Below are 23,729 nucleotides of genomic sequence, written 5' to 3'. Positions count from 1 at the left end.
ACCCTGGACTCGTTCTAGGCTGAGCGAGTGGGGTAAGCGGATGTGAATACCTGGGTGTGTGTGGGACAGAGAGAGGGAGAAGCTCCTGTGCAGATGTGTGACATTCAAGTTTGCTCCAAAAAGAGGCATGGATGATAGTGAGGAAAAGCAGGAGTGAAAGAAAATCATTGCAACAGGTTTGCCTTTTTGAAAGACTTTGGCTGCAGAAGCCTGTTAAAATTTTCCCCAGGAACTGAGGACTAATTCTCCCGAAGAAGAGCTTCTAAGCGGCACAGGTGGTGCTGACGTGAGGATTCATTAGGAACGGCATCACCCCGTGGACTGGCTCAGCCTTGGGCCCTGATGCTGGGTGGTTCTGAGCAGAGGCAGCCACAGGAGCCCTCAGTACTTGGCAGCAAACCCAACAAGCAAAGCTGCCTCTTGGTGTACAGAAGAGACCAGCACCCTCGTTTTGGAAGGCCTGTGATGCTAAGTTGTGATTCAGAGTGAATATATTGCTTGATTATAAAGAAGGAAAGAAAGATTGGGTACTCAGGACACAGAATCGCTGATAAGCCAGCAACTATGCTAGACACGATGGCAAAATCTAGTTTCCCCCATTATCTGCTCTTCCTCACTGCCATGATAATGGCCTTTTTTATTGGGTATAGGGTCACCCAGAATGAAGACCTCAGCTCCCAGTCTCCCTCGATACCAGGTTCTGATCAGTGATATATAACTGGTAGCTTCCAGAAACCATCCTTAAAGACAGCACACTGGCACACCGTGCCTCTCTTTTGCTTCATCCTCCTTCCATTCTGCTGCCGGAAGGTAGAATTTGCCACCTTGGCTGAGGAGGTCGAGGCTTATTTAGCACAGAGCAGGAACAGGCTAAAACATCATGGGCTATCCGCCTCAACTATTAGATGAGAGTGAAACGAACTGTGTCTTGTTTTATCCACTTTTAGTTAGGAGTTGTCACCACTTGAGTTCAGTCTAATTCTAAAAATTACTTGCCCATATATTTCATTAAATCCTATAATAATGCCATGAAATAAATTCAGTTATCCCCAATTTACAGGTGAGGAAATTAAGGCTCAGAGAGGTCAGGTAACACCCTCCCCCACCAGCCTCTCCACCTCCTCCTACACCTGTGTCCTTCCCATTACACCACACTGCCTCTTTGGGAATTGTTCATTCACCAATCACAGGGCAGGGGATCTAAGGCCCAGCTCTGTGCAGGTCAGCTGGGAGGCCCATTATCAACCAGAGACAAGGTCAGACTTCTATAGCCCCCTTTACTGTCTCTGAAAGCCCCAAGAGAGGATCACTGTGATCTAATCTGGAGTTCAGAACCCCCAAGGTAGGGAGGGAGCTAAATGTTAACAAGCATGTACACAGATCTGCCTTGGAATGTACATCACAGCATTGTTTACAAGGGAGAGAAACTGAAAACCCAAACAGGCAACAGTGGGAAATCAGTTAGATAATTTAAAGTAAATCTAAACAATGGAGTAGTATGCAGGGATTAAAATGATGTAGGTATATATTTACTGACATGGATGTGTGTTCATGATAGGTTATTCAGTAAAAAAAAATGGCAGCTTTCAAGAGAATTTTTTTTTTTTTTTTGAGACGGAGCCTCAAGCTATCCCCCTGGGTAGAGTGCCATGGCATCACAGCTCACAGCAACCTCCAACTCCTGGGCTCAAGCGAGTCTCCTGCCTCCGCCTCCCAAGTAGCTGGGACCACAGGCGCCCGCCATAACGCCCGGCTATTTTTTGGTTGCAGCCGTCATTGTTGTTTGGCAGGCCGGGGCTGGGGATTCGAACCTGCCACCTTAGGTGTATGTGGCTGGCGCCTTAGCCGCTTGAGCCACAGGCGCCAAGCCAAATATTTTGAATATAATCCTGTTTGGTCTGACTTATCTATGTTTTCTAATTTTTCTATAATGAGGGCGTATGACTTGTATGATTTTTTAAACATTTTCTCACTAAAATAGGAAGAATATAGTGGGAAATGAGGCTTTTGGTTGGCGACTTCCTCCAAGTGGCAGCCACAGGCCCTTTAGGAAGCCCCCTGTGTCCCCAGTCCCTGCTGGCACAGGCAGATGAGGGGCCCTTGGTTTCCCGTGGGGGTCAGGATACCTGTGGGGGCGGGAAGCCGCCGGCGCCCTCGGGGCACTCGGGCAGCATCGTGAGCTTCTCTCTGGTGCTGCACCTGCAGGAAGGTGAGGGGTCGTCGGGCGTCCACTTCTGCTTCTGGAACAGGTGGGTGATGTTTGGGGACACAGACGGAGTCTTCCAAGGGGTTGAGTTGCCACAGGGGTACTCCCTCAGGGAAGAAAGAAAATATTCCACAGTCAGTCTCAAAGTTTTTTTTTTTTAAATTCACCAGAAATGAGAAATTAGGCCCAACCTTCCTCTTTTCCACCAACCCTCCTCTTCCTCCTCAAACCCACACATTTTGTTCTGATCCTTACAGAGGTTAGTTTCTGCTGAAGAATTATCAAGACTCAGGTTATGTTGATTGACTAGATATGGGACCGGGACACAATTTTATCTAACTAGCTTGTGGACTATTTTATCTCTCCTTTTCTTTTCCTTCTAGCACTCTTGCTGTTAAGAAATTGAATAAAAAGGAGAATTTGAAATGAATCGACTTGGGTCCTTATTACTAGCTTTGAGAAGACAGGACAAGAGAAGTTCGATCTAGGTTGAAATGGTGTAGTTCATCTGCCCTCTGTAACTCCTTTCTCTAGACTTAAATCAATAATGGAGAACCAGCCATGTAGGTAACGAAGGTCATTTGAGGTTCAATTATATATTAACCATAGCATCTCCTCAGCCCCCTCCCTCCCTATTCAGAAGCCTTTCAGATAAGTTAGGGAAGCTCTGTGTGAAGGCGACATATGATTCCCCATATTTTCCTTAAGGAGAGATATAAAGCTGTCCAATGACAGGGGCTCCCTGGGAGGTAGGGCAAGCCCCTGCACACAAGTGTCGAAGGGGAGGCTGAGTGAGTGCTGGTCAGAGATACGGAAGAGACCCCTGTGATACAGAGCAGGACTGAGACGGGCCTCTCCAGCCCTGCCATCCTGGACCCCTCTGCTGGGGTCTCCCGGCAGGGCTGGCGGTGTCAGGGCAGGGGTACACAGGGACTTACGGAAGCCACTCTTCCTTCAGGCAGCGGTTGCCAAAGCCTGGCTTGTTCAGGAGGACGTCTGCAAGTGCTGCCAGCCGCTCACTGCCCGGCTCGTCCATGCTAGACAGAATGAGACACACGGCTGGGACAGAGCAGACCAAGCAGCCAAGGCCCGGTCCAGAGTCTTAGTTGAAGGCTACTACATGCCAGGCCTGTGCTTGAGGTGCTGGCTGCGGCCTTGGCATGTGTACGGGTCTCCTGGGAGTGGGGCCAGCTGCCTAACACGCCCACTGTTCTGACAACGTGAACGCTATGCCTCAAAAAGATGGCGCTTCAATCCACTTGCCTGGGCTTTCCATTCTCTCACTCCCCTTCCCACGCAGTCCTGCTAGTCTACTTGGGGTCACCTTTTCAGGCAGTGATAAGGACACCAACCTGTGAGGGTAGCCTGGGGGCCCCTTCCCTGTGGGTGAAGGTCCCAGGGAAGCGGGAGAGGGCCTTTCCCAGCAGGAGGATGGTGGCCCGGGGGGCTACGCACCTGAAGAAGGTGTACTGCTGCCCGTACATCCAGGGGTGCAGGGTCAGCGCAGGATATTCACCAAAAGGAGGGACAATGATGGACAGCATCAAAGCCAGAAACACAAAGGTGGCCGGGAGCACGATCTGTTGGGGACAGACACGGAGAGGTGTCACGCACACATTGGTTCTTTTAGGCATTTATCCTACAGCCTTCCCATTGGGCCATGGTGGAGAAGAAGGTCAAGCTTCTGGGAGAACATTCTAGGCAGAGGGTTCAAAGGCAAGATTGCAGCAGAGGGCAGAATGTTCTAGAAGCTACTAAAGAATCTGAATGTAGGCCAATGTTCAGCCAGCTGGTAAAGGGTGGTTCAAAGAGCAAGGCACACTACTGCCCACTCTCTGAACCGAAGTTTCTTTTTTGTTTAAGAGACAGAGTCTCACTTTATCACCTGGGTAGGTGCCATGGCATCACAGCTCACAGCAACCTCCAGCTCTTGGGCTTAGGTGATTATCTTGCCTCAGCCTCCCTAGTAGCTGGAACTACAGGCACTCGCCGCAGTTCCAGCCCAGCTATTTTTTGTTGTTTTTGTTGCAGTTTGGCTGGGGCTGGGTTCAAACCCACCAGGCTCAGTATATGGGGCTGGCGCCCTACTCACTGAGCCACAGGCACTGCCCTGAACCCGAGTTTCTTTTTCTAAAAAGAAACATTAAAAGGAAAAAAAGGACAATGACCTTGATATAGATATAAGGTCATTGCAAAAATGAACGAAAACATGACTTTACCCTTCGTTGTAAACATAAAAACATTATTATTCTGTTTTCTTTGCTAAGTGAGTTCCAATTTATAAGAAAGGTTTGTATCACCAAGAATCAAAATGAAGGTTTGATAAGCAGGAAACAAAGCTGATAGCATCTAAAGAAGATGCTCACAGCTGTGTTTGAAGCCAGATGAGTGGGAAGGCTCAGGCCAGGAGGGAGAAGCCAGGAGCGGACGTGGCAGGCCCCGGATGTGCAGCTGAGCAGGACAGGAGGGAGAGGCCAGGAGGGGACGTGGCAGGCCACAGATGTGCAGCTGAGCGGACAGGAGGGGACGTGGCAGGCCCGGGATCTGCAGCTGAGCAGGACGGGAGAGAGAGGCCAGGAGGGGACGTGGCATGCCCCGGATGTGCAGCTGAGCACAGCCAAAGCCCTACCGGCATCAGTACCTGGGCCAAGAAGTCCTTGTGGCTGCGGACGGTGTGGTGGAACCGCTTGACCAGCAGCGCCTGCACGTGCTGGAGGACGAGCCGCGCCCCCACATTGAGTGGGATGCCGGGGCCCTGGGGTGGGGGGGGCTGGCCCTGGGCCTGAGTAGCTGGTGCTGGGGAGTCCTGGGCAGTCTGTCCAGCCTTTTCTCTGGGACCCAAACAGGGGTGTCGGAGGCTGGTGTTTCTCCCTGTCTGTTGAGTACCACCTGGTTTGGGAAAGAGAATCATAATTATAATTTAGAGAGACATCCATAAGATTCGGATCACTGATGCTATTTTTTCTTACACTGGATTCCCCTTCATTTAAATGAGCAATAAACTACCAGACCTAGTACGTTAGTAATCTTTGCAAAAGTCTGTTTTTCAGTATAATTATCTATAGGTATCTCATAAATCTCATAAAAATTATTAGCATTCAAGAGAACAGAATAACTCTAAAAGCATTGCCATAGAGAGAGGTCTGAAATATGTAAGACAGTAAAAAAACACTACAGGGCAGAACAGTGTGTGTAATAAGAGTTCATTTACGTTAGAAAGTTCATGTATACACAAAGACAGTCATCACTGTCCACAGAGGCTGCTGCTGGGGAGGCAGAGCTGGACAGGGGAGGGGATCAAGTGGGACGGGGGACTTCAGCTTTTTGTGTATCGCTTGAATTTTTAACCGAGGTATATTACCTGTGTCCTTAAAGAAATTAAAAATCAGACTCGTCTTGGTTCTTTCTGAATTCTCAGAGGACACTGAGAAGCAGCAAAGACTAAGACTCAGGAATTAGGGGCTGGGGTTTGAATCCTGATTCTTACAAGATGTAATTTTCAGGAAGTGACTTGACTTGCCGGAATCTGAGCTTTCTCGTTTGTAAAGTGAAAATGGGAGCATTTCATAGGGTGTTCAAATGAGAAGACATTTGGGACTGTGCCGTATAAACCACTGTGAATCCTGAGTTGTGCTGAAGACATAGTTTGCAGAACAGCTCGTGTAGGGCAGAGGGGGAGCCTAGGGGACCACAGGCTGGTTCACAGCTGCTTTCTTAACCCTCCTCAAGTCCCTAGAACCAGGGCAGCCGTAAAGGGAGTCTGGTTGGTTCAGTCTCCCTTTCAACTAACATTCATGAACACCGACAAAGTGCCAGGCATGGATGGGAAGCAGAGGCCCTGGTGACAGGTAGCCCCAGCCCTTGCTCTCAGAGAGCTGAGGTTCTGTAGGTTTGTTAACTGCCAGAGTCCCAGTTCTCCAGCCTTCTTCTCCTGATCTAGGCTCAGATTTGGTGTCTGCTATGGCTGGCCACCCCCCTGCTGGGATCCCTGCTGCCTCTGTTCTTTGAAGGCTGACTTCAACTCAAACCTCTGAGCTCTGCTCTCTCCCTGCCGGTCCCTTCCAGATGGAGAGCTCTGACCTGCCCAGAATTAAGGGTTCCAGGCTGGTTTGGCATCTCCAGTCTGACTCGGGCTTTCTGCTGCTGTCTAGCGGTCCCTGACTGTGAGCCACCGCCTCAGAAGTGGCATTGACCTTCTTGGCATCATGCAGTATGAAACCTCAATAAACAGCTACAGATTCCTTCAAACTTTGGAGACAAGATCAGAAAATGCCATCCTGTAAAACCAAGCTAACTCAAAACAAAAGTAGTGAGAACATGGGATCGAGCATCCTAGATTTAAGAGTTAGACCAGAGAGTAGGACTGGGAAGCCTGTGTGACTTCAACCTCTATGTGCCCAGTGTCCCCCATGTGGGCAGATTCCTGTCCTGCCTGCCTCATGAGTTATAGTGACAGTGAAATAAGACAATGGATGCTAAAGGCTTTGTAAAGTATAAAGGGTTACATAAGTTTGAGGTAAGAGAAAGTTTGTAGATGTTGAGATTAGAGTGTTGCTAAGTCTTAATCAAGGATCACTTACTGTGTTATGATTTGGCATGCATTGACTCATTCAATGCTTGCAGCACCTCTGAAGGTAGATGCTATTATTATCATTGTTTTGAAGATGGGGAAACTGAGGTACAAGGAGGCTAAGTACTTACCCAAAGCCATTTGGTTAGTAAATTGAGAAACTCAGGTTTCACCTGAGGTTCTGTAGGTTTGCTAACTGCCAGAGTCCCAGTTCTCCAGCCTTCTTTTCCTGATCTAGGCTCAGATTTGGTGTCTGCTATGGCTGGCCACCCCCCTGCTGGGATCCTTGCTGCCTCTGCTCTTTGAAGGCTGACTTAAGAGAGGTCACTCTCTTAATCGCTACCCTCGACTGTCCTATTTTATGTTCATGCTGACCAATCAGTCTTCTGATGTGTAATTTATTCTTCGAAGACAGCAGTTCTCAACCTGTGGGTCGCAACCCTTTTGGAGGTCGAATGACCTTTTCACAGGGGTCGCTTAAATACATCTTGCATGTCAGATATTTATATTACAATTCATAACAGTAGCAAAATTGCAGTTAGCGTGTTTCCCCGAAAATAAGACCTACCCCCTAAATAAGCCCTAGCAGGATTTCTATGCATTTGTTAAATATAAGCCCTACCCCAATAATAAGACCTAGTGATGGGCACAGCCACACTGCATAGCCACACCCTGCATTTCAGGGCAGAGCAGTAAGGAAGACTGGAATACCTTTTATCTGCCACAGCTCCTTTCTCCGAGCTGTTCGCACTTGCGTGGGTGCACATGTAATAACCACGGTCGCAGGCATCCTATTGAGCAAGTGTGAACAGCTAGGGGAAAGGAGTTCATGCATCACTAGCACCAGCCCCACCAACAAGGTCAGCTCCCCCTGTCAGGTTCCAGAAGAAGATGACTTAACTGTATTTGAATAAATGTAAATTATTGTATTATACTTAATAAAAATAAGACATCCCCTGAAAATAAGCCCTAGTGTGTCTTCTTGAGAAAAAATAAATATAAGACAGTGTCTTATTTTTGGGGAAACCTAGTGTGAAGTAGCAACGAAAATAATTTTATGGTTGGGTCACTACAACGTGAAGAACCGTATTAAAGGGTTGTGGCATTAGGAAGGTTGAGAACTACTGTTCTAAGAGGACCTAATTATAAAGAAGGAGTATTCTGTGCAGATAAAGGCCCTAAGTCTTGTATCCAAGGTGGCTTCTGATAGAAATCAGTATATTGCCATTCTGGTCTTGGTCAATGTAAGTCTTTGGCTTTGGATGAGCTGAGAGAATTCAATATCTGTGTCTGAAAAGCTTGAAAATAAACTTAGGCCCTGTGGAGACTGGTTCCTCCCATACCAGAGGACTGTGCCCCACTTCACACCCACCCTGCTAAGAGAACCACCTCTTCTGGCCACCACATGACTGACTTCCCTGGATGGGCTGGAGCACATTCAGGCTGGCATATTTGACCAGTGGTATTCCTGGGCATAGCTGATAAACATTTGGGATCAATTAGGAAGCAAGATGAAAACCAAATTATCTTAGGAGATGACACCAGGCTGGGCACTGTGACTCATTAATCCTAACACTCTGGGAGGCCGAGGCATTTGGATTGCTTGAGCTCAGGAGTTCAAGACCAGCCTGAGTAAGAGGGAGACTCCGTCTCTAAAAATAGCTGGGAGTTGTGGTAAGCACCTGTAGTCCTAGATACTCAGGAGGCTGAGGCAAGAGGATAGCTTGAGCCCAGGAGTTTGAGGTTGCTGTGAGCTACAATTATGCCAGGACACTCTACCCAGGGTGACAAGTCTCTAAGAAAAAAGAGAAACCAGAGTCCCCACAGGGAGAAAACGCTTTTTGCATAAGAAAATGCTAGAATATGCCACACTGGGTAGATGGAGGTAACCTGTGGCTTAGGTGGTGTCAGGAGTCTAAGGCAGCGAAGGAGAATCGCTGTGCTTGCCTGTGACCCGGGGCATCGCAGGGCGGGTGGTGCTGCTTATTGTCAGACGTGGTTTGTGTTGTGGCAGGCGACCCTTCCTGCACTTCCACCCTCCTAGTGTCTGACTCACTCCTGGATGTGTGGCTGTGGGTTTGTGTGGTTGTGGGTTTTTGTAAAAAAATCATGGACGGGGCCGGTTGGTACCCAGGCTAACACACAGAAAAGAGAGATCCCCAGAGGCCACAGGAATGTGTCCACAGGCCACTAGATGAGGGTTCAGAATGACTTTCTCTTGATCTCTAAAGGGCCAGGACACTCTAGAGACGCTGGGTTGTGTTTGCCATCTCCAGTGTCTCTAAGGACTCTGCTGGCTGCCACTAACACAGACAGAAAAGGACCCGCGGCCTGAGGAGATGGGGTGGGGGTGAGGACGAGGCCGTGGCATGAACAAGAGACTAGATTGGTGGAGTGAGAAGTTCGGGGATGCAGCTGGCCTGCCCTCCATAAGAATCCCGACTCAGCCAGAGAGTTCCCACCCAGACCTGACTAGGAGTCTGAGGCTGCTGTGAGCTACCTGACTGACTGTGAGTCCTTTCTCATTCAAAGGCACCAAGAATGCAAAGTCTATTCTTTAGGAGTCAGATAGTATGAAGGCGTATTTGCCAGTTTTGTTGTGACTTTTTCCTTAAATTTTTAAGATAGATCTAGGGCAGGGTGGGGTGGGAAAGCCACACACTCCAGCACCATACCAGCAAACAGAGGTCCCGAATCAGAATTCTCCGTGACCTTCAGAAAAATCTGTCAAGAAGACAAAAGAGAGAATTTGTTTTAGGCATTCCCAATGTCAGAAAAATGTAACCTGATCTCCCCTTCATCGGGTAGGGCCTCATAATGGGAAGAAAAGCCGTTTTGGCTCTTTATCTGAGCACATCATCGTCTACAAGCCCCAAAGTGTAAGCAGGTGATGCCCACAACTGCGTAAAGTATGTACGCGCGTGAACAAAGGCAGGAGGAAGCAAGCCAAAAATGAAGGTAGTTGCTACGCTGGGGTGTGGAATGATGGCCTTTTGCTTTTACGAAACTTTGCTCTAAGGTTAGACTTTTGCACAGCACCGCCTCTTGTGGCACCTGACAGAGACCAACTGGCATCTGGGCTTTATTTACCTCTTCCAGCGGAGTGTCAGAAATTCCAAAACTGCTGAGCCCCAGGTCAGCCAGCGTCTCCTCCAGCTCTCTGAAAAGGCTGGCATACGCCCTCTGCTTGAAGTTCTTATTTGGAAGAAGAAAGATAAGTTCTTGGCCAATGCATTCCACCAGCTTTGCCTCTGGAACATGGTGGAGGACCACCTCCATCAGCTCATTCACATCCCCTAACACAAGAAAAAAGATTGACGTCGACCCCATTTTCCAGAATCCAGAAGACTGAGACGGCTGGGTTTTCTGTTTCCCTCCGTGTCTCACTGGAGTAACAGAGTTACTCAGCAGTGACTCTTTCAGTCTGTGTTTCACTGATTTGTCCTTGTGATGGCCACTGAGCCACGGAAGGAGATGGCAGTAAATGGGCTCCCCACTAGCTAGCTGTGCGCCTGGGGAGGCCACCTGACGTCGCCTCGCTATTTCCTCCTTTGTTCATCACATGTCCTGAATGTATTGCTCAAGCTATGTTATGTTGGGCAGGTCATCTGTGAGTCTCCCTGTCTGTGAAAAGGGAAAAAGAATCGTACCCACCTTGCTGTTGTTTGTGAGAACTGGAGGAGTTAACACACACAAAGCCTTTAGAGGGGATGCTGGCACGTAGGTGAGTGTCAGCTGTCACTGTTATTATGAACATCATCTCAGGGAAGAAAGCTCCTCGCATTGCTATGGCTCATTCTCATTCATGACAAACTTGGTGAGTCAAAGTTGTTTGCATCTTCCTGGCCCAAGCTCTGGGTGACTTGGCCAAGACTCAAACCTGGAACTAGTGGCCCATCTGCAAGACTTTCCTGTCCTGAATCACACACCCATGTCCCGTCTAACTTCTTGAAAGACCATTTCCTGTGGGATTGTAGCTGCCTCCTCAAACAAAATAAATTTAATTCTCAGTTCCACAGGAAATACAGAAGGGAGTGAAGGCGGGGGTGGTGGGGGATGGGGTGGAGCGTATGGTGTGGAATGTGGGATGTGAGCAAGTGTCAGGTACCCATGACTTACCTGATCACTTACACAGCCAAGACTGGATTTTATGCACAAGCACATATTACTTTAAAACTAAAAATCTAACTGATAAGACTTCAAAGCATGCACTTGAAGAGGCAGTTCCCCAAGACATCGTCTTGGGAGGCTGGACAAGGGAAAAACAATCCTAGGCACCAAGGGTGGAACTCTTTGGAAGCAGTTCTCTTAGAGAGAATCAGGGTCACCAGTGGGCTTTTCCCTTTTTTAAAAAAAATAACCCATGTGGAGAGATTTCAGGGCTTTCAATCCAAATCCTTCTACTTAGCTAGACTGGAAGGCTGGTCTTAGGTCAAATCTGCAAACTGGACTTGATTGTCTTTAGTTCTGGGATGACTTCATACAGAGGCTGCAGAGTTCTGTGTCTGAGGGGCAGCCAAGCCCTAATAGCTCTCTCAGGGTCATGTTCATTGTTCTCTTAGGAAGGAAATTGAACCCGAAGCTCCTGGATTCCCAGGCATTGTGTCCTAGGCATGTGTCAGCCTTTCCAGAAGTAGCCCTACAGCTCAGCAGGGCTTTTGGTGTCTGGCAGGGAGTGTGTACACTATGTGGGTGTGTGTGAGTGAAAAGCCTTCCAGGGAGCTAAGATTAAAATGCTCTTCCCTCCCTCATTTGGAGTATAACTACTTACTACGCTTTCTATCATTCACAACATCCCTATTCTATATAAAGAGAACATTTACTTAGAAATAAAGTAATATTTCTCAAAAAAAAAAATTATTCCAGCAATGCAGGCCTTGTTTCCAACTTGATTTTGGTGAAACATAGTAATAAACATGTTCATATTAATTTTTTTAAAAATCTAAACTTCTTGACCAAGATTTTTCCCAGGAGGAATCTATAGAGAGGAGGGAGAGACCCACAGCAAGGTGGGTAGGAAAAAGACGTGAAAATGTCATCTGAAAAAGATGATGTCTGTCCCTCATGGGCTCTGCTAGCACAAAGAGGTGTGGAAGAATAACCCTGATGGTGCAGCTCTGGGCATTTCTCCTCATGTTTTAATCATAGAACATGAATATTTTTCAGTTATCAAATTCTTCATATTTAGAAAAAAGTTGTGTAAATAGAAACCTTCTTTTTCTTTAACAAGTAGATACCTTCCCCCTTCATTAACGTGGGCTAGAACTTAAGTTTCATTTTGTTCCTGTGTAATAATTTGTTTCTTAGTGACAGCCTCTCTACTACCTGTCCCCTGTGCCCTGGGAGATTCAGTGTACTCTGATTCGAGGGAGGGCTACTGGAAAATTGGGAAGCTGAGGGGAGAGTGGGGAGTGCAACAAGGGCATTGTGGTATTGCCAGACCTGCAGGTTACAGGTGCAATCTCAGACTCCAAGTTCAAGGTGATAACATTCTATCACTGTCAGTCCACTGGAGGGTGCCATCACACACATTTAGCAAAACTCCATCCTAACATGGCTAAATGTCGCCTGGAGCCGGGGTAGGAGGACCCCAGGAACCGAGGCTTGATAAGGGTAAGGGCATGAGTGAACAAAGACTGGATTCCTCACTCAAGGGAGTGGGCTCTTCAGTGCATGACTTTTAAAAAATCCCTTTAGGAATGGAGGAAGGAGGGAGAGGAGAAAGCAGCTCAAAGAAAAAGATGAACAATTGCAGGGCCTTGGGTCTAAGGACACGGCGTGCTCTTTGCTCCCATCATGATGCATCATGACCAGACACGCACCGTGATGCTGGAAGGGGGTCACCAGGTAAGAACCAAGGTCCTTACCGTCCAAGACTTGCTCTGGAGTTATGTTATCAATGCAGACTGGACAGTTGGCGGGGCCCTCCTTAGATGCACAGCTGCAGGTCCCCTGCAACAGAGGACAGTGATGGCTGACAAGGTGCACACCACCTCACCGATAGCATCTCCCTGACGCTGCCTGCTGTCATGCATGCTTTATTTCTCACTGCCAAGTGTGGTCCACACATTTTTCCTTCACTATTTAATCTGTTCATTCATCTGAGCCCTGTGAGGGCATAGCTGCTTGATTTTATCCCCAGAGTGTATGAGTCAGGCACACAGAGAAGCAGCGCCTCAAAGGATCCCTTTGGCTTGTCACTAATTACGCGGTGGCTGTAGGTTCTGCAGGTGTTATACATTCTGCCCCTCTGCCCCTTCCCCGTGCTGCATGCTGGGCTATGGAAAGCTACCCAGGACAGGAACACCCAGTGGCAGCTGCACACTTAAGTCAGTGGGATAAACAACGCTGTAAGAATCGTGACAATTTTGAATGTCAGTTTCTTGCCTGTTTGCAAGAAACCCAGAGCATATTTATAATTCCTTATCTCAGTTATCGTCATATTTCTAAGAGGCAGAAGCAGAGGTTGTTAGTTTCATTTTCCATGTGGAGAAAAAAGAACAATGAGGAATTGAGTAATTGGCCTAAGTAGGATCACAGTTTGCAGCCCAGACCAAAGCCTAGTTCTTCTGACGTGCTGAAGCAGTCTCTGCTGGTGGGGTCATCATTTTTTGGTTCTAGCTGCCAAGGAGGCCTTTTGTTAGCATTCATTTACCACTAGAATTCAGGTTTAATTAGGGAACATAAATGTTGGAATGAAAAAAACCAGAAGCTTAAACAAAGACTTATTCTAACCTGGCAGAATAAGCCACTTCTGTGTTGCACTAAACCACGTGTGAAGTTTGGGATATACTGGCATGTAATCTGGCGTGTAATAATTTCAGGTCATTTAAAACTAGTTGTTTCGTTTGGGGTATGCAGGAGGAGGGTTCAGACTGTATTTATTGAAATCTCCTACAAATGGTCCAGAAACAAGGAAGCTGATTCTGATGGCTAGAGCTCAACTGGGTAGAAATGTCCAGAGTGGCTGCCCAGCACTGTGTTCTTCCTACCCGGGACAGGCTCCTTCCCCGTGCAGACACGTACCTCACAGCCTCTTCTTTGGCTCTGGATGTTTTTCATCTTGCGCACCAAGGTTAAGTAGAAGCCTGTGCCGAAGCAGTTCTTCAGGAAGAGTGGGGTGCCTGAGCAGTAGAGCCTCCCCTGGGAAATAATGGCGATGCGGTCCCCAAGGAGGTCCGCCTCGTCCATGTGGTGGGTGGACATGATGATGGTCCTACCTACAAGGGGAGGGGTGGGAATCACCAGGCAGGCCCAGGTGGGTAGAGGGGGTATGGTAACCTCCTGGGTCTGTGGTTGGAAAAATGGGTAGTTAATTTTAAAAGGGGGGAAGGCTAATTCTGCAGCAAATTCCAAGATAGTAGGATAACAACAACTAACATCTCATTGCATCGTACCCACTACAGAGCACCGTCACTTCATCAGGCATAGGGTCTGATTCAAACAGATCACTGAATGTGAGACTTGTATTTTTCTGTCACCATCTACTGAGTTCCATGTGTACCTTCTCTGGATGATTAAGCCCTGCATTTATAACCTTTGTACAGAACACACACACTCTCTCTCACTAACTGGAGATGTCATTAGAAGAAAATGGTAATGAGGATTCCAGGATGGAACTATCAGCGGAGGGGAAACACTGTGTGGACAGAACTGGGGAAATCTCTGGTTTGAGCGCAGGACGGAACCACACCGTCACTTCTGGAGGCGCTCAGCTCTGCCTGCTCTCTTCTGGATCCGAGCCCTCTACTTGAAAGGTGCCGTGACAGAGGACAGGGCCTGTTTGGGGACTTTTCCATCCTCTGGAGCCTTGAATGCCCAGCAGGTCCCCCTCACCCTCTTGAGTGGTCGTCTGACAGCTGTGGAGCTTCTTAGGATGTTTGTAGTGACCTTGACCCCCCTGGATCATAGGGGTATTTCACCTTGAGCAGTATCCATTATTCCAGACAGAGGGCTGCAGGTTGAGAGAATTTTCTAGAATATTTGGGAAATAACCTGCCTCATCAAAGATCTCCTATTATATATATATTAAAAATACATATTTATAAATATATATATGTATCTTTTTCAGGACAGAGTCTTGCTCTGTTGTCTAGGCTAGAGTGCTATCGCATCAGCCTAGTTCATAGCAACCTCAAACTCCTGGGTTCAAGTGATTCTTCTGCCTCAGCCTCCCAAGTAGCTGGGACTACAGGCACCCATCACCATGCCTGGGTAGCTTTTCTATTTTTAGTAGAGACAGGGTCTTGCTCTTGCTCAGGCTGGCCCTGAACTCCTGAGCTTAGCCAATCCACCCGCTTCAGGCTCCCAGGGTGCTAGGATTACAGGCAGGAGCCACTGCACCCGGCATCCCCATTTATATTTGTGTAAAAAGCTTAGGAGGCCTTAACTAGGACACAGAGTCACTCAGGTCAGTGATAAAGCCCCATCTGAGAGTGGGCACGGCAGTTACTGTACTCAGTTGCAAAATTCCAGGTGTGAATAGGGAACACAGGTAAAGCCCCAGGGGAGCCCGGGCCCTGAGCAGTGGCCATTACCTGAGCGATATTTCAGAAGCAGGTCCCAGATGGAACGTCTTGAGTAGGGGTCCACCCCAGAGGTGGGCTCATCCAGAACCACCACCTTAGCATCTCCCACGAAGGCAATGGCGACAGATAGCTTCCTCTGCATGCCACCTAGGGGCACAAGGAAGGTGGGGTCATGGGCTGTGATGGGCAGGCAGGAGGAGGGCCCCAGGCTAGGGTGTAAGGGACACTTTCACTGTGGCAGCAGCTTGACACTGCCTCCTTAGCTGCTTACACAGTGTTCAAAAGCCTGGTGGTGTGTGGGTTTCGTGAGCACAGAGGCGGCAGCCCTTGCCTCCTGCTATCTGACCCTGTGAAGACTGCTCTACGTGTTAGCTCAAACATGTAAACCTCAGAAAGCATAAAGCCCCGGCTGCTGTAAGATGGTGTTCCACGTGGGAGGTGATTCTCAGAATAGCTTCTCGGCATGTCCCAGCTCTGCAAGCCTCCCCCTGCCTCCCAGGCGAGCTGGGAGCAATGCGTGCCCTCTGTAACCCTGTTTCCCACCTGACAGGTCCTGAGCTTCCTCATTCCTTTTGTGGTGGAGACCCGTGTCCTCTAACATGGCCTCCATCTCCAGCTGGGCCTCCTCCCAGGACCTGCCTTTCAGCTGGGCATAGAACAGGATGTGTTCGGCCACGGTGAGGCTGTGGGGTGGGACAAGGAGAAGGCAGTGAGCGCAGTAACGCCTTGACTAGCAAAGTTATCTTACAGAATGGTGAGTACAAAGAGGTAGCGATCAAGATGCTCCTCCTGGTGCTATGATACAAGAATAAAACGAGCAGAACTAAGAAGTAACAAGAGAGGGTGGCTTGAATAGATTGTTCCTACAATGGAATATTAGGTACACATTGAATACGTGAGAGAAGATTTGTAAGGACATGACAAGATATTCACGATATCTTCGGTCTAAAAACAGCCATAACAGTTTTTTTAATTTATTAGTATTTATTTATTTATTTATTTGAGGGGATAAAGTCTCACTCTGTCACCCTGGGTAGAATGCTGCGGCATATAGCTCATAGCAACCTCAAATGCTGAGACTACAGGCACCCTCCACAATGCCCAGCTACATAATATTTTTTTTAAATGGCAGGTTACAAAATTGTAGGTATAGTTTTAGTATCCTTGATACTTTTAAAGTTTTTATGTCTATCTGACTATGCATACACAGGAGAAAGTTCTGAAATATTATAAATGTGTATACCAAGATGTTAACAGTGGTTGTCTCTGGATAGTGAAATTATAGGTGATTTATATTTTCCTTCTTGTTTAACTATATTTCCTTCTTCCTTCCCTCTCTTCCTCCCCTTCCTTTCTCAATGACTATATATAGTTTCTTAGATAATAAAAAATGTTTTAAGTAGAAAAAAAAGCAACTGAAAAGACTCATGAAAAGTGGGTCTTTAGTACCATGGCTTAGAGGGGGACAGGAGCAATGGTTCTGCTTTCTCTGGTCCTGAGAGGAAGGACTTCAGGGCTGAGCAAGGGCCCCAGAGATGGGCCACTCTGTCCGGAAGGAGGCAGCACCACTCTTCTGAGGGGGACACCAGAGGCACAGTCTCGTGTTCTGAAGGACAATGCTTATTGTGAGTAGCACAGTGGACCTTAAACATGGGGGGACCAAATAAGCATCACCACCTGTGCCCAGCCCTGGCGGCCCAAGCTGGGCTCCTCAGAAGCACACTGGGAGGGGTGCAGAGGTGAGGGCAGGGGTGAGCAGGTCTCAGTCCCTGTTTGACTTACTGGTGGAACAGGATGTTGTGCTGTGGGCACATGCCGAGGCTCTGCCGGATTTCGTCCAGGCTCATTTCAATGTCCTTTCCCCCAATGAGCACAGTCCCAGACGTTGGTGGCAACAGACCCGTCAGGATGGACCTGCCAAATGCAGGAGTCAGTGGCAGAAGAGATGGCCCCTAGGTACCCGCCTTTGCAGGGCAGTCCCCACTCCCGGCTCAAGAGGATTGCTCAGTGATTTCTGCCTCTGGCCGTGAATCATACCTAAACCATCAGCAGCTGTGGGACCGACAGTCTCCCGTTTGGGGATGAGCCCAGTGTGCACACCCAGGCTCTCCTGCAGAGGCTGCATCGCCCTCCCCCTCTGCCTCTGCGTGTTTCCTGGTGCTCCCAGGCAAGCTCCGAGGGGCCTCTGGGATTCCCAGACTCAGAACCTTCCCTGGCAGCCCCAGGTCACCCCACCTGCACTGTTTGTCACACAGCCTGGTGCTAGAGCGGCTCAGTAAAAGGTGTTTGGTGCCGGTGAGCAGAAATGGTATTGCAAACCTAGGTGTCAATATTACAAGCCAAGGCTAAGGTTTTGATAGGGCAAGAAGCCCAGGCACACCCAGGTACTCAGCCTGCATTTATTGATTAACTGAAGCCAAGTGAGAACTGTCAATAATATCCACTTAGGAACCAAAACATAAGACACCTAAAAGCAGTGTCGGGCTTTTATACATAAAATGGGAAATAAGGATTCCGACCTCCTGGGGTTGCTGTGAGGATTAAATGAGTTAATACATGTCACACACTTAGAACAGTACCAGCATAAAGCAAAAAATTTTGCCATTATTATTAAACATGGCGCTTCAACCCCGAGGAGATGCAATCCATGAAGTTGTGAGTCTGCCCTTGTGGCACGCTGGGAGCCTGGATGGACTTCAGCTCCCTGACCTCATCCGCTAGCCAGGAGAGAAATCTCGGGCCACCACACCCAGCTCTGCCCTGGATTCTTACACGGTCTCAGCCTATCTGAACTTGTTCTTGGAAGCTGAAGTCTCTGTGGATCAGCCACTAGAGGGAAACAGAACCAAATAAAATGGCAGCAGCCCACATTCCTTCCACAGCAAACCGCCCAGGAACATTCCAGGGCAGGGTGTACACTCTGCTGTTCCTTCCTGAGGCTTCACAGAAAGCCCAGGGACTTGAAGACCGTGAGTCACATGGGCTCGCTGTCCCCTGAGAGGTCTGCATCAGCTGCTCCTTGGGAAAGTGTGGAGGCTGAGCTCTCCCCTCAGCAGGTGGTGCTGGGGCGCTGGGGCCCTTAGAGAAGAGGTGGGGACCCACCTGAGCCGCAAGGTCCGTGTCCTGCCCCGCTGTTACCCCTGTACAGACTGCATCCTTTTCACTTTCCCCACAACTGCTAGGGCCCCACACTGACGTGGAAGCCTGCCTACTCATTGGTAGGAAAAGGGATGCTCCTTGAAACAGTGACTCTCCACAGACCCTGGGCACAGGGTGATGGTGGCTGTGACTTACCACCACGATGGTAGTGACGCTGGAGAACTTGAGGATGGGGGAAGGACTCCAGGTGTCAACAAGGGGCAATCGTGGGGCCCTGAATTTGCCCCCACTGAACCATGTTCAGTCAGTGGCCTTAGGAGACTCACTCCAACTCTCTGACTGCCCACTTCCCGGCTCACAAAGTGGGTGACAAACTGACTCCACTTTCCTCCTGGGCTTCTTGTCAAGATCACGTGAAACAATATACGTGAGTGAGCTTTGAGCACTGCATTATCCTCTACAAATTTTGGGGCAACAAATACAGAGTGCATTTTTGTCACTAATATTAATGGGAAGGAGTAGACTCCAGCTAACTGGAAAGAAGAAGCCAGAAGGGACAGGAGCCCATGGCAATGTCAGCCTCTGTGCCGGAAGACTCACAAGGTGGTGGTTTTCCCTGCTCCGTTGTGACCGAGGAATGCGGTGATCTGGTTCTCGTAGAAGGTGATGTTCAGGCGGTCCACGGCCGGCCGGCTGAATGGCTCAAACACCTTTACCAGATTCTTCACGCAGACCCCAGGGACCGACCCGGGAAGCTCACGTTCAAAGAAGGAGTCTTGGAGGGAAAAAAATGAACGTGAGGTAAATACAATGTCTTACTGTACACGAGTCCCAAGGTCTTTCTTTAGGCAATTGTCTTCTGCCTGTCATTTCTCCTGCCCCATGGCTTCAGGTATGACCTTTGTGAGGAAGACTACAGAATAATAATGGCAATAATGATTGTGGGACATTTATTTAGCACTTACTATGTGCCAGGCACTGTTTCAACTGTGTTACCTGAATCACCTCACTGCACCCTTACAACAGCCCTATAGGTGGATATTTTCATGCTTATTTCCATAGCAGAGGACACCTCAACACAATTTTCCATTGTTTTCTCTATCTGTGTCTCCAGGCCTGGGCTGTAACTGTGATGGACCCAGAGCCCAGGCTCTTGATCTTGGCCCCGTCATTCCACTTGGGAGGAAGGACTCCCACTGCCTGCTGTCTGACTCTGTGAGGAGCTGTGGGTCTGATGCTGACTTTGTGAAATGGCTTCTTGGGGTGGGCCAGACCACCCAGGGCGGACCAGACCCTCTCATGCAGCCCCACGCAGAGTCCAGAGGCTGTAGAGAAATGCATTTCTGCAGAGAAATGCATATGGAACGAAAAACCTTGGGAGAAATCCATAAGGAGTTCAAGAGAGAAGGTAAGGCTGCAAAACTCAGGGAAACACTTGTAAATCTAGTCCATCAGTTCAGGAATTATTAGGTAACTTCCACTGTCAGGAAGGCTTTTGATGGTTTGAATGAATGGGCTTCTAGATTTGCAAACCATGAGTGAAGTGTCGTCAGCTCCACTAGACTCTCTTTCCCCTTGTACACAGAAGCATTTATTTTTGTCTTTCCTTATAGCTCATATCCGCTTTAAGTCCCAGTGACCCAAGTTATTGTTCTTGCTAAATCCTCGGAAGTCAGCACATTTGTGCAACTGGCTTGGGATTTGCCTAACAAGGGCACAAATATGCGACATACTTGGGGTTTGCTTTCTCCAGGAAATATGCGCTAATGTCTGGGCTGGACCATTCATTCTGCACACGTGCAGCTGGACCCTTGAGAAGGGATCAAGTTTAATACTTGTCAGCGGAGAGTCAGTTTCCTGGGCTTCATTTCACCCCAGTAGGAGGTGTCTGCCCTGGCCCTTTGCCATATTCAGAGCCTTTTCTTTGCCTCTGCTGTGTGTTCTTTTGGGGGGTTACCATGTATTCCTTCTGGGTATTCTGGATCCTCCATTTCCTCTGTTACAGGTTCAGTCTTTTCCAGGGCTCGCTCTTCTCTGGTTGAACACCCTGCACCAACCAGAAGCCAATGTTACTCTCACAGCGAGAACTGAGAATCGGTAAGAGCAGGAAAGGGTGGGGAGCAGTGGGGGGAGCAAGTGAGTTTCCTGCCACAGCGGGAAGACATAGGTCCCTCAAGGCCAGTTCAGTGGTTCCTTGTGAGACCAGCATCCCGAGAGGCATGGCCTCTGACCTGTGGAGGTTATGTAGTGCTCCAGCCTGATTGTGCAATCTTTTTATTTTCATTTTGAGACAGGTCACAAGCTGTTGCCTTGGGTAGAGTGCTGTGGTGTCACAGCTTACAGCAACCTCCAACTCTTGGGCTTAAGTGAGTCTCTTGCCTCAGCCTCCCAAGTATCTGGGACTATAGGTGCCTGCCACAATGCCCAGCTATTTTTTAGGTGCAGTTGTTATTGTTGTTTGGCAGGCCCAGGCTGAATTCAAACCTGCCAGCTCCGGTATATGTGCTGGCGCCCTAGCCACTGAGTACAGATGCCAAGCCATGACTATGCAATCCTTGCAAAGCCCAGAGGGAATTTTGTAACAGGAGCTTCAGACTTGGAATCTTACTTCATCCTCTTAACGTGCCAGGAGGGTCTCATAGTGTTAGAAATTGAGCTTTAAAAAAAATAATAAGAAAACCAGGATTGAGTTTGAAATGGGTTAATTTTCATTAGCCCTGGTACTTTTCACGCCCACTCAAAACATTCAAAGTCATGGTGAACCTGCGTAGAAGTCCTTTCAAGGTGATATGACAGGCAGCCAGCTTACATTACAGCGTGGGATAAGGCTCGTCTGAGAAGGGCCCCCACGTGGGCATCCGCATAGCATGGGATTAACACCAGGGTTGAGCCTGGTGGAGGTACAGGCCTGGCCAAACTGGGAATTGTGATGCAAAATCACAATTCACACCACATGCACATATACATGTACATGTATAGTTTTTTGTAAAGTTGGCATTTGGTTTAAAAAAAAAATTAGGACATCCTGGATGTGGAAGGAAAACAGAAGGGCCCGTCTGCTGGAGGACAACAGGGACAGGAGGGACCCACCATCATCAAGTATCCAAGGGCTCTTGGTCTCAAAGTGCATACTCCTGAGCAGGGTAGTTTTAAGAATTTTTTTGTTTTTATTTTTGAGTCTCACTCTGTCACCCTGGGTAGAGTACCCCAGTGTCATAGCTCACAGCAACCTCACACTCTTGGGCTTGAGTAATCCTCTTGCTTCAGCCTCCAGAGGAGCTGGGGCTACAGGTGCCAGCCACTATGCCTGGCTAGTTTTTCTATTTTTAGTAGAGATGGGGTCTTGCTCTGGCTTAGGCTGGTCTTGAACTCCTGAGCTCAGGCAATCCACCTGCCTTGGCCTCCCAGAGTGCTCAGATCATAGGGTGAGCCACCTTGCCCAGCCCAGGGTGGTGTTTTTTTTTGTTTTTTTGTTGTTTTTTTTTAATGCAGCTGTCCCCCAGGGCCTTCCTGTCCATCCACCCTCTGTAGATCTTCAGGACATGTGGTGGAATGGCAGGTAATGTGCCTTGTGGTTGGGGAGGCGCCACCTCCAGTTCTGTATTTCAGTTTGTGCTTCCTGAAGGAGTGTGACCACTTGCTGGCTATCAAACGGCACAAATGCAACTGCAGTGACACAGCAAGAGGAAATGTCCTTCTACATAGTTCAGTTACTGGAGCAAGTTCCTCAACAGGAAATCTGGGTTTGAGCTCCAAATTTTGTCCCAAGTGACCAGGGAAACTTGAGCAAGATACTGAAAGTGTTTTGGGCTCCATCTTTTTTTTTTTTTTTATCTGTAAGGAGGAGGGTTAGATGAAGAAACTAAGTTCTTTTCTGATTTTACAGAGTCTTAGGAATCTATTTTAGTCTAGCCTATGAGATAGGTGAAAAATATTTGGCTTCTGTGGCAAAATATATGATTTACTATTGAAGGAACATGGTTGTCTTAGGCTTTTTTTTTTTTTCTTGAGAGGCACAGTGTCTGCTGGCATGGTAAAAAAAAAATGCCCATAAGCCCTGATAGTCTTTGACATTAAAGCCATTCCAGGCTCTGGGAGGCTGAGGCAGGTGGATTGCCTGAGCTCATGAGTTGTAGACTGGCCTGAGCAAGAACAGGACTCCCGTCTTTAAAAAATTAGCTGAGTGTTGTGGTGGGTGCCTGTAGTCCCAGCTACTTGGGAGGTTGAGGCTAAGGGGATCACTTGAGCCCAAGAGTTTGAGGTTGCTGTAAGCTATGATGCCATGGCACTCTACCGAGGGCAACAAAGTGAGACTGTCTAAAAAACAAACAACAAAATAAGATTCCAGTAACACATTCTTGTGTTGAAAATTTCCATTTCAGGCTTGGCGCCTATAGCTCAGCCAGCTAAGGCGCCAGCCACGTACACCTAAGGTGGTGGGTTAGAATCCCCCCCGGACCCGCCAAAAACAACAATGACGGCTGCAACCAAAAAATAGCCAGGTGTTGTGGCTGGCGCCTGTGGTCCCAGCTACTTGGGAGGCGGAGGCAGGAGACTCGCTTGAGCCCAGGAGTTGGAGGTTGCTGTGAGCTGTGATGCCACAGCACTCTACCCAGGGGGACAGCTTGAGGCTCTGTCTAAAAAAAAAAAAAAAAAAGAAAATTACCATTTCTGATATAGGATTATAACTTTATTATGGTAAAACAAATAGACAAGATGGATATAGACAAATAGACAAATGAATGTAATGAAGAGAAACTGAGCTAGCAAAGTGCTGTTTGTTTGATTCATTAAAAACAACCAAGACCACCCCCTCGGCCCCAAGAAAACCTGCCCAAGTCTTAGACTAACCCCCTGGAGAAAATGAACATCTATCTTAGTGCTAAAAGGATAAATCCTGGCCCAGCCCAATAATACAAAGGAAAGAACAGGTAGATGAGTGACAAACAGATTGGAAAATATTTCCTTTGCTTCCAGAACCTCCCAGCTCCAAGCTCTGGAATGTCTCTGCTTTCTCAAACCTCATGAAAGAATTTGTGCTTTCCCCTAGTTCTTGAACTTCCCCTAGGCCTCCTGTTCTGTCCAGTGGAAAAGGTAAATTTTATCTAAGATTCACCATGGCCAAATGCCTTTTTGGCCTTCTTTCACCATCAGGGGACCCTGGGAGTGTTTGCTTTGAAGGTAACATTTCTGCCTCTGGAAGAGTCCTCATTTGGGAGAATGAATTAATCTCCTGAGGTGAACAGAGAGAAAAACACAGGAACAGAGCAGCAGAAGATGAAGAGAAAGATCCCTTCATGATTTCCTGGATGGCTGCTTTAAACTG

The 23,729-nt window shown here is 48.1% G+C and overlaps 1 protein-coding gene across 1 annotated transcript in view; it reads right to left on the bottom strand.

Annotated features, from left to right (window-relative positions):
- Nucleotides 1–23,729, bottom strand: part of ABCA4 (ATP binding cassette subfamily A member 4) — a 126,490-nt gene that overhangs the window by 36,499 nt on the left and 66,262 nt on the right. Inside the window, exons 18-30 of the mRNA XM_003784271.3 lie at nucleotides 20,361–20,450; nucleotides 19,004–19,178; nucleotides 17,087–17,218; nucleotides 15,848–15,987; nucleotides 15,314–15,451; nucleotides 13,803–13,996; nucleotides 12,644–12,728; nucleotides 9,867–10,072; nucleotides 9,452–9,500; nucleotides 4,848–5,095; nucleotides 3,662–3,786; nucleotides 3,145–3,243; nucleotides 2,127–2,313 (exon numbers count right to left, since the gene is read on the bottom strand). Coding sequence (XP_003784319.2) covers nucleotides 2,127–2,313; nucleotides 3,145–3,243; nucleotides 3,662–3,786; nucleotides 4,848–5,095; nucleotides 9,452–9,500; nucleotides 9,867–10,072; nucleotides 12,644–12,728; nucleotides 13,803–13,996; nucleotides 15,314–15,451; nucleotides 15,848–15,987; nucleotides 17,087–17,218; nucleotides 19,004–19,178; nucleotides 20,361–20,450 — 1,868 coding nt within the window. The remainder of the gene's footprint in view (nucleotides 1–2,126; nucleotides 2,314–3,144; nucleotides 3,244–3,661; nucleotides 3,787–4,847; nucleotides 5,096–9,451; nucleotides 9,501–9,866; nucleotides 10,073–12,643; nucleotides 12,729–13,802; nucleotides 13,997–15,313; nucleotides 15,452–15,847; nucleotides 15,988–17,086; nucleotides 17,219–19,003; nucleotides 19,179–20,360; nucleotides 20,451–23,729) is intronic.

This window comes from Otolemur garnettii, unplaced genomic scaffold, assembly GCF_000181295.1.
Source record: "Otolemur garnettii isolate 467f Iridium unplaced genomic scaffold, OtoGar3 scaffold00010, whole genome shotgun sequence".
In the NCBI taxonomy this organism is placed as follows: Eukaryota; Metazoa; Chordata; class Mammalia; order Primates; family Galagidae; genus Otolemur; species Otolemur garnettii.
The sequence above is the reverse complement of the archived record's forward strand: the minus strand, read 5'-3'. Positions and strand labels throughout refer to the sequence as shown.